The sequence below is a fragment of the Mus caroli genome, unplaced genomic scaffold, assembly GCF_978045245.1.
Source record: "Mus caroli unplaced genomic scaffold, Mus_caroli_1 scaffold_6, whole genome shotgun sequence".
Taxonomy (NCBI): Eukaryota; Metazoa; Chordata; class Mammalia; order Rodentia; family Muridae; genus Mus; species Mus caroli.
The window spans coordinates 53799447-53809263 of record NW_028227261.1 but is presented as its reverse complement, the minus strand read 5'-3'; the positions used below and the strand labels follow the sequence as shown (position 1 = coordinate 53809263).

Here is a 9817-nt window from a genome sequence, read left to right as displayed (position 1 = left end):
TTTCCACTGTGGGTGCTTAAAAGAGAATCTCCACGCTATGAGTGAACTTTTGGCTTGGAGACCACAAGATTGGATAGTTGGGCAGATTGAGTTCTCTATTATTGCCAAAGCATGGGCTCTGGCCCTCTGGTTCCTGTGATGGTGAGACATAGGAATTTCCAAAACTTAGCCTGAAATTATGTCTGCTAAATGCTTCACCAGGTTACTTCTGACTGCATATCTGTCACGATGAGCACCTACAACCCTCCCACACTCCTGCAGCTGGCACTAGAGGGGGTGCTGAGGAAGGATTCCATAGACTTCTCTGATCTGGAGGACCTGCCCATCACACTCTTCCCACCACTCTTCATAAAGGCCTTCAATAGCAGACACACAGAGATAATAAAGAAAATGGTGGTCACCTGGCCCTTTCCCTGCCTCCCTGTGGGGGCACTGCTTAAAACCGCTGATGTGGAGATGCTGCAAGCTGTGCTGGATGGCATAGATATACTGCTGTCACCGAATATTAGTCTCAGGTAAGCAAGGCCCACGGAGGCTAGAAGGGGAATCATAGGGTAAGACACACATGAGTGCAGGAAGAATGGGGTCAAACAGGACAGAGGCTAATGATGTCATCGACATGCAGGTCTATAGAATTATTATTCAAGTTGAAAGCTGATCTAGAAGACAGTCATAGATCAGGATGGCTCAGAGTACAAGTAGCCATGGTAGGATGAGCTTTTATGTGGCTTTCCTACAGATACTAGATATGGAAGAGACACAAGCCAAGAGCAACTGAATGGAGGGAAGCGGGGCATGTCTCCAGATGCAGTTCATGCAGTGTCCTTGCCTGCCTGGTGTGAGGTGCTATGATGGAGCTGACATTAGACAAGTGGGATCCAAGCTGACTCCATGTTGGTTCCTGTTTTACATTATGAAACTTCACTTTTTTTTTTCCCTCACAGAAGAAGGAAGCTTCAAGTCGTGGATATGAGAGATGTGCACCAGGATTTCTGGGATGTATGGACTGGAAAAAACGATGGAGTCCACTCAGCAGAGAAAGGGAGAAAGGAACAAATTTCAAAGCGCATTCCTAAATATGCACTGAGGAGGCGTTTGAAGGTGGTCACTGACCTGAGCCTCTTCTTTTTTATGAACGAACGCCAAACATGCTTTCTACAATGGGCCCAGCAGAGAAAAGAGTCTGTGAGGCTATGCTGTCTGAAGATGAAGATTTTTGCCTTCCCAGTGGAGAATATTAAAAGGATCTTGAACATTTTTCAGCCAAACTATATCGAGGAATTGGAAATATACACAAATCAGGTCCTATCCTTTCTAAGCAGCTTTGCCCCTTGCTTTGGACAGATGAGAAATCTTCTCAGATTCCATCTATGTCAAATGTACTTGATGTCAGGTCGTGGTGTGTATAGATTTGCAGAGGTAAAAAATGGTGCTGCCAAATTCCTTTCTCAATTCTCCAAACTCAAGTGTCTCCAGCATCTCTCCATGAATGGTGTCTACTTTCCCATGGACCTCATTAAACACTTGTTCAGGTAAGGAAAGATGGGGACCTGTTACTGCTATGGCAATAAACCTTTGCCTTTACTTTAAGCACTAATGGGAATCTAAGGCATGCCAGTCATAGAGTATATTACAATGATGGACTTATTACATTATCAAACTGTGGATTGTTTCCTTCTTAATGAAGCTCACTTGATTCAATCCCCACTCTTTTAATAGAATCTGAACTATGGTAGGGGATATTGAGAGAGCTGCCTTGCATGCATGTCCATTGTCCAGATCAGATGCATTAAATGTGCTTTGCAAAATTCTCTTTCAGATCCAGGCAAAAGGGATACAAGGAAACAGGACAGAGCAGAGGGCCCTGATTAGGGGAGGCTCCACACCTGCCCTCTATAAAGATAGATGAGACCAGGAACCAGTTTGTTCCTCTATTGGAGTCAGTCAGCCTTTCATTTCCCCTAAAGGAAAGGGTGGTTTGAACACAAGTTGGGACTAAGTACATGGGAAATCTGCTACACTCGGTGGGGGTCATCAGTGTAAATGGTGAAACATTGCAATCATAAATAAAGATAGTGGAGACAGCACGAACATGGATAAACTCTGCAGGACACAGGCCAAGATGTTGCCAGAACATGTCTATGCTAGATCTTTCTAGTTATGGTCTCCTGGCATGACGGGGCAAGCTTAAGTTCTCTGACAGAGTGAGGAAGGAGAGTTGCATATCTATGGTATAAGCCAACTCCATATGATTATAATATACCTCAGTAGACAATGTTAAGAATAGATACCAACATGCTGTATCCCCAAGGTGGATTTTCAAGATAAGCATAGACTGACACTACATATATAGCTTCTCTGTGTCATTGTCAATCTTACTAGTGTCCTCCAGGACCATGAGCCAGAACCAATTTCTTGTTCTTTTTCTAGATGCCTGAATAGCCCCTTGGAGTCCTTGTCTATGAATCTCTGCCAACTCTCAAAGTCAAACATCAAGCACATGTCAGACTGTCAGAGCCTCTATCAATTGAAACACCTGCAATTCTTTGGTGTAGAGTTTCCCAAGTCAGGTTTCAAGAGTCTCCAAATTCTCCTAAAGAATGTATCTGAAACTCTGCAGACCCTGAAGTTTGACCACTGCAAGATGAATGACTCTCAACTCAAAGTCCTCTTGCCTGCCCTGAGCCAGTGCTCACAGCTCACCGTGGTCAATTTCTGTGACAATGACTTCTCCAATCTTGTGCTGAAAGACCTTCTGAAATGCATGGCCAATCTAAGTAAGTTGTGTGAGGAGCAGTACCCTGCCCCTCTAGAGTGCTATGATCACCTGCATAATGTTGTGGTAGAGCAATTTGTCCAACTGTGTCCTAAGCTCATGGATATACTTATGGCCAAAAGGCAGCCCAAGACAATCACCTTTGCTACAGACACCTGCTCGCATTGTTTGAGGCGCTGCATCTATGACAGGAAGACTAGCCTTTGCCATTGTTGGCAGCAAATAGAAGTTTGATTCTGGATGCTGGGAAATGAAACCTGACCACCTTCCAGTTCAATTCAGCCACAGAAAGGTAGAGACAAAATAAGCAGGTTTGTCATGCCTAAGGCACACTGGGGATTCCTAGTCTCCATGTGCTTACAACATTCTATTATTGTTGTTATATTTATTTATTTCAAATCCAGACTTGACCTGCATCCCAGTCCCTCCTGTCACAAAAAAGATCTGCAGAGGCAAAAATGGAGAAAAGGCTACCAGTGTTCTTTAAGACATAGAGTAACTTTTGCAATGAAGTCCTCTATGGTGGGAATTCCCTCTCCTGCATCTTTTGGTTCATTGCCTCTAGATACAGCTTCACAAGAAAAGTTTTTCTACAGCCTTGTAGCTCTTACTCTGCAACTCAGCATTGCTCTCTTACACACACACATACACACACACACACACACACACACACACACACACACACCATGTTTTAGGTTGTGTTGTCCAGATGGTACCAGCCTATAGAGCAAACTCATTTTCTATTAATACTCTACTGAGTATTTGTCTATCAGGTGTGTACCCTATTTCAAAATTCGGCACCTTAGGGGCAGGAGATGTGGCCCAACAGAATAGAGCATGTGCTACACTCTTAGACCACTTAGAATTCTTTCCTGGTACCAACATGTAGACTCTCATCCATCTAGCTCTGTGTAATTCCATGTCCATTCCATCCTATAATCACTTCTGACCTCCTCTGTATGTGAGGCTCATAAGTGCATGCAAGCAAAACGTACAATTCACACAGAGAATTACAGACCTGCGGGATGCAGTTCAGACACCATTCCCAGGTCAAGTATGACCCTACTAGCTTCCCCACATCAAGCACCCAATAATCTTTGATGTAGAAGGAAAACTCACCCTTATAGTCACAACACCTCTCCATCCTTCCTCACCTGAGCAACTTTGTCACATGGTGTCTTTGAAAGCAGACACTGTTCCCTAGTGCCTCACCTAACCCAAGCACACAGACAAGAGCTGAGACGCCTGGAAGGCTTTTGCTTTCCTCAACAGAAGAAAACAAAGCCAAATGATGTCTTCACCATCAATTACAGAGTGTGCGTAGTCTCAGACGATCATCTTACAGATATTGAACAATTTGTTTCTCATTGTGCTGAGAGCTGAAAATATAATTCTGCAAAGCAGGTTGAGTAACTTCAGCACAGAGGGGCTTATGCAGGGCAATGAATAGCTCAAGCTGACCTCAGATACAATGCAAATTAGAGATCAACTTGGGCTACATGACAACTTGTGTGAAAGATAAAATAAAATAAATGTGTGCATATGTGTTCTCCTATCCGGCCCTCATGAATTGAAATGACAATTTATTTTCTTTCATTATTATGGTTCATTGTATCCTTTGTTTTTTTTGTTTTGTTTTGTTTTTGTTATGTTTTCAAATGGATTTTTAATCTGTAGTCCATGGCAATTCTTTTACCTCAGTTTCTGGAGTGCTAGTACCCCAGATACCAGTAGAAATGAACAATATAGATTTTTTTCCCCATTTATGTAAGTTCTATCTATCTTTGGTTGGCTTTGAAGTGAATAGGTTGACCAGGCTGGCCTTCATGTCACTGTTCTTCCTATATCTGTATCAGGAATCTTGTGACTCAAGCCACTTCTAAACAGTTCCTGCACTGATTTTACATACATATTCTAAGAGTCCTTATTTCTCATGAGACTTTCATGATTCAAGTGTCAGCTGACTCCAGCTCACAGTTCCTGGGAACATCCCTGAGTGTGAAGCAGAGACTCTGGGTGGCCTAAACCATGGTATAGGGATGTGCAGGAACAAAGGCCCTATTGCCTCTCACCACAATTTTGGAGAGCCTTGTCCTACACTTGAAACTTGACCATAATCATTCTCCAGGTCAGGTATTTACCACAGCTCTCTAGCCTTGGTCAATGGCTACCATGTTTGATGTCAGTTTCTCAAGCTCCTGTGTTGAGCTGATCCCATCTGGAACAGTCTGTATCTTCTGGGGAAAGCACAACTGTGTTCCTCTCCCTGTCTGCAAGGACAGTTGTAGGGGCCAGCCCTGGCTCTTCTTTCTTTCATGGTTCTTTCTTAAAGTGAAGCAAATGGGCTAAAGCATCCACTGGGGTTTGATCTTTAGGGTTGCTGGATAATAAATAATATAAGCAATAAAGTATTTACCTTTCTGTTACCCTGGCTGTCCTGGAACTCACTCTGTAGACCAGGCTGGCCTCAAACTCAGAAATCTGCCAGCCTCTGCCTCCTGAGTGCAGGGATTAAAGGTATGTGCCACCATGCTCAGGTAGTGTTTACCTTTCTTAAGTCTGTCACTTTGCTGTGGTAAGTAACCTGCTGGTCTGAGTTCCTCTGAAGCCAGAAACTGCTGTCTCTGGTATTTACCACCTCCTAGTAAAGCAGTAGGGTATTAAGTAAATGAGTAATTTCTGGGACCTGAGTTTTGTGTCCTGAGTGACTCAGGTTCCTTCTGGTGGGTGCCAGCACAGGGCCACTTTGGGCCCACACTTGGCAGGCAGTCCCACAGTCTCCAGAGAATTCCCCACCCCACAGGCAAATTGGCATGCCCAGGATCTTAGGATCACTGTTAAGTGGAACACAACATCTGTTCCAATAGAACTGAGGGTGTCTGTGGACAGCTGGAGCACAGACATAGGAACGCCGCCCAATCAGTGTCTCAGGTTCCTTCTGGTCAGCACTGGTCTACCTTTGTTTAGAACTCAGCGGAGAGCCCCATAGTCCCCAGAAGAGGTACCACTACCAGGCACTTAAACATGCCCAGAATCTTAAGATCCCAGTTTGGTCACAGCAGGATCTCAGGGTCCCCGAGGAAGCTTGACTACCAAGAAGTCTGATACACTCAGAATCTCAGAATCACAGGATCACAGAGACAGTTGGACTCTAGAAAAAGCAAGAAAATAATCTTTCAAGAAACCTAAAAGTAGATAGCCACATGAAGAAAATTAAGCTCTAAGAACAAAAATAACAGGAAGCAACAATGACTTTTCCTAAATATCTGTTAATATCAATGGATTAAATTCCCAGATAAAGACATAGACTAACAGACTGGTTATGTAAACAGGACCCAACATTCTGCTGCATACAGGAAACCCACCTCAGTGACAAAGACAGCCACTACCTCAGAATAAATGAATGGAAAACAATTTTCTAAGCAAATGGTTCCAAGACACAAGCTGGAGTAGCCATTCTAATATTGAATAAAATTGTCTTTCAACCTAAAGTTATCAAAAAAGATAAGGAGGGACACTTCTTACTCACCAAAGATAAAATTTACCAAGATGAACACTTAATTCTGAACAACTATGCTCTAAATGCAAAGGCATCACATTCATTAAAGAAACATGAGTAAATCTCAAAGCACACATTGCACCTCACACAATAAATGTGGGAGACTTCAACATTCAACTCTCATCAATGGACAGATCCTGGAAACAGAAACTAGACAGAGATACAATGAAATTAACAGAAGTTATGAAACAAATGGACTTAACTGATACCTATAGAACATTTTATCCCAAAACAAAAGGATATAACTTTTTCTCAGTACCTCAAGGTACCTTCTCCAAAATTGACCAGATAATCGTTCATAAAACAGGCCTCAACAGATATAAAAATATTAAAATAATCCCATGCATCCTATCAGAACGCCACAGACTAAGGCTGAACTTCAATAACAACATAAATAATAGGAAGCCAACATTCTCGTGGAAGCTGAACAACACTCTACTCAAAGACAACATGATCAAGAAAGAAAGAAAGAAATTGAAGATTTTTTAGAGTTTAGTGAAAGTGAAGCCACTACATTCCAAAACTTATGGGACACAATGAAAGCAGTCCTAAGATGAAAACTCATAGCTCTGAGTGCCTCCAAAAAGAAACTGGAGTGAGCATACACTAACAAGCAGCATGACAACACACCTAAATGCTCTAGCACAAAAGGAGGCAAATTCACACAAGAGCAGTAGAGGGCAAGAAATAATCAAACTCAGGGCTATAATCAATCAAGTGGAAACAAAGAGAACTATAGAAAGAATGAACCAAACCAGGAGTTGGTTCTTTGAGAAAATCAACAAGATAGATAAACCCTTAGCCAGACTAACTAGAGGGCAGAGAGACAGTATACTAATGTACAAAATCAGAAATGAAAAGGGAGATTTAACAATAGAATCTGAGGAAATCCAAAAAAAATTAGATTCTACTACAAAAGCCCATACTCAACCAAACTGGAAAATCTGGATGAAATGGACAACATGCTAGACAGATATCAGGGACCAAAGTTAATTCAGGATCACGTTAATGATCTAAACAGTCCCATATCCCGTAAGGAAATAGAAATAGTCATTAATAGTCTCCCAAACAAATAAAGCTCAGGATCCGATGGGTTTAGTGCAGACTTCTATCAGACCTTCAAAGAAAACCAAATTCCAATACTCCTTAACTATTCCACAAAATAGAAACAGAAAGCACTCTACCCAATTCATTCTATGATGCCACAAAATTACTCTGATACGTAAACAGATACACTAAGACTCAACAGAGAAAGGGAATGTCAGGCCAATTTCCCTTATGAATGTTGATGCAAAAATACTCAAGAAAATTCCTTCAAACCAAATCCAAGTACACATCAAAGTGATCATCCATCTTGATCAACTAGTCTTTATCCCAGGGATTGGTGGATGATTCAATATACAGAAATCCATCAATGTAATCCGCTATATAAACAATCTAAAAGACAAAAACCACATGATCACCTCATTAGATGCTGAGAAAGCATTTGATAAAATCCAACATCTCTTCATGATAAAAGTCGTGGAAAGATCGGGAATTCAAGGCCCATACCTAAACATAATAAAAACAATATACTGCAAACCAGTAGCCAACATCAAACTAAATGGTGAGAAACTTGAAGAGTCCCACTAAAATCAGAAAAGAGACAAAACTGCTCACTCTCTCCCTACCTATGCAATATATTCCTCAAAGTCCTAGCCAGAGCAATTATACAACAAAAGGAGATGCAAGGAATACAAATTGGAAAGAAAGTAGTCAAAATATCACCATTTTCAGATGATATAACAGTATACATATGTGACCCCCAAAATTCCACCAGAGAACCCCGAAATCTGATAAATTGTAGACTCCCATGAGCCTGAAGCAGGCTGAGCCAGAACTTGACCTTGCTACCACTAAGGAGATTATCTAGGGTGGAGCCTTCCTCCCTAGATCACTTTATTGTTGAGCCACTCTCACTGTTCCTTTTCAAGATACTGCTACCTGCTGAGAGCCCCCAGAGCTATTCCACAGACTATACCCTATCCTTCAAGTCATCACCTGCAGCTGGTTACAGGTTCCAAGGATGAATTGGTGGGAATGAACTTTCCCCCCTCTTTATAAAGCATGTCCGCCATTAAACATTTGAAACTTGAGCAGACTAAGTTGTCTTGGTTCCATTATTTCTCAACCCATCTAGGCTCCCTCTTCTCTTCTAGTTCCAAGATGCCTTCCAGGCTGGAGCCCAGACATGAGAGCAGCAGGCCAGCCCCAACAATAAATACCTTCAGTGAAGTAGTTGGATACAAAATTAACTCAAAAAAATCACTGGCCTTTCTCTACACAAAGGATAAAAAGGTTGAGAAAGAAATTAGGAAAACAACCTTCAAAATAGTCACAAATAATATAAAATACCTGGGTGTGACTCTAATTTAGGAAGTGAATGATCTGTATGATAAAAACTTCAAGTCTTTGAAGAAAGAAAGCAAAGATCTCAGAAGTAAAGATTTCCCATGCTCATGGATTGGCAGGATTTATATAGTCAAAATGGCTATCTCGTGGAAAGCAATCTACAGATTCAATGCAATCCCCCTCATAATTGCAACTCAATTCTTCACAGAGTTAGAAAGGGCAATTTGCAAATTCATCTGGAATAACCAAAAACCTAGGATAGCAAAAACTACTGAACTACAGAGCAGTTGTGATAAAAACTGCATGGTACTGGTACAGTGACATACAGGTAGATCAATAGAATAGAATTGAAGATGCAGAAATGAACCCACACACCTATTGTCCCTTGATCTTTGACAAGGAGCTAAAATTATCCATGGAAAGACAGCGTTTTCAACAAATGGTGCTGGCTCAACTGGTGGTTAACACGTAGAAGAATGGGAATTGATCCATTCCTATCTCCTTGTGCAAAGTTCAATCTATGTGGATCAAGGAACTCCAAATAAAACCAAAGACACTGAAACCTATAGAGGAGAACGTGGGGAAGAGCACTGTAGATATGGGCACAGAGATAAAATTCCTGAACAGAAGAGCAATGGTTGTGCTATAAGATCAAGCATCGACAAATGGGGCCTCATAAAATTGCAAAGATGATGTAAGGCAAAGGACACTGTCAGTAAGACAAAACAGCAACCAAAAGATTGGAAAAATCTACCAATCCTAAATCTGATAGGGGGCTAATATCCAATGTATATAAAGAACTCAAGAAGTTAGACTCCAGAAAACCAAACAACCCTATTTAAAAATGAGGTACAGAGCTAAACAAAGAATTCTCATCTGAGGAATAACAAATGGGTAAGAAGTACCTGAAAAAAATGTTCAACATCCTTAATCATCAGGGAAATGCAAATAAAATCTACCTTGAAATTCCACCTCACACCAGTCAAAATGGCTAAGAAAAAAAATTCGGGTGACAGAAGATGCTGGCGAGGATGTGGAGAAAGAGGAACACTCCTTCATTGCTGGTAGGACTGCAAGCTGGTACAACCACT

At 41.5% G+C, this 9817-nt stretch overlaps 1 protein-coding gene across 1 annotated transcript; it reads left to right on the top strand.

Moving 5' to 3' along the window:
• The first annotated feature begins 228 nt into the window (after positions 1-228).
• On the top strand, positions 229-3010 carry LOC147004242 (PRAME family member 12-like). The gene is made up of 3 exons (XM_085838421.1): positions 229-515; positions 948-1532; positions 2431-3010. Exons 1-3 carry the CDS (start codon positions 229-231, stop codon positions 3008-3010), a joined length of 1452 nt encoding a protein of 483 aa, XP_085694547.1.
• Positions 3011-9817: the final 6807 nt, after the last annotated feature.

Bases quoted from the DNA above. Each gene is read 5' to 3' on its own strand.
- LOC147004242 (XM_085838421.1), top strand. From the start codon at position 229: ATGAGCACCTACAACCCTCCCACACTCCTGCAGCTGGCACTAGAGGGG. The intron at 516-947 runs GTAAGCAAGGCC...CCCTCACAGAAG, and splicing joins TCACCGAATATTAGTCTCAG to AAGGAAGCTTCAAGTCGTGG. The intron at 1,533-2,430 runs GTAAGGAAAGAT...TTCTTTTTCTAG, and splicing joins CTCATTAAACACTTGTTCAG to ATGCCTGAATAGCCCCTTGG.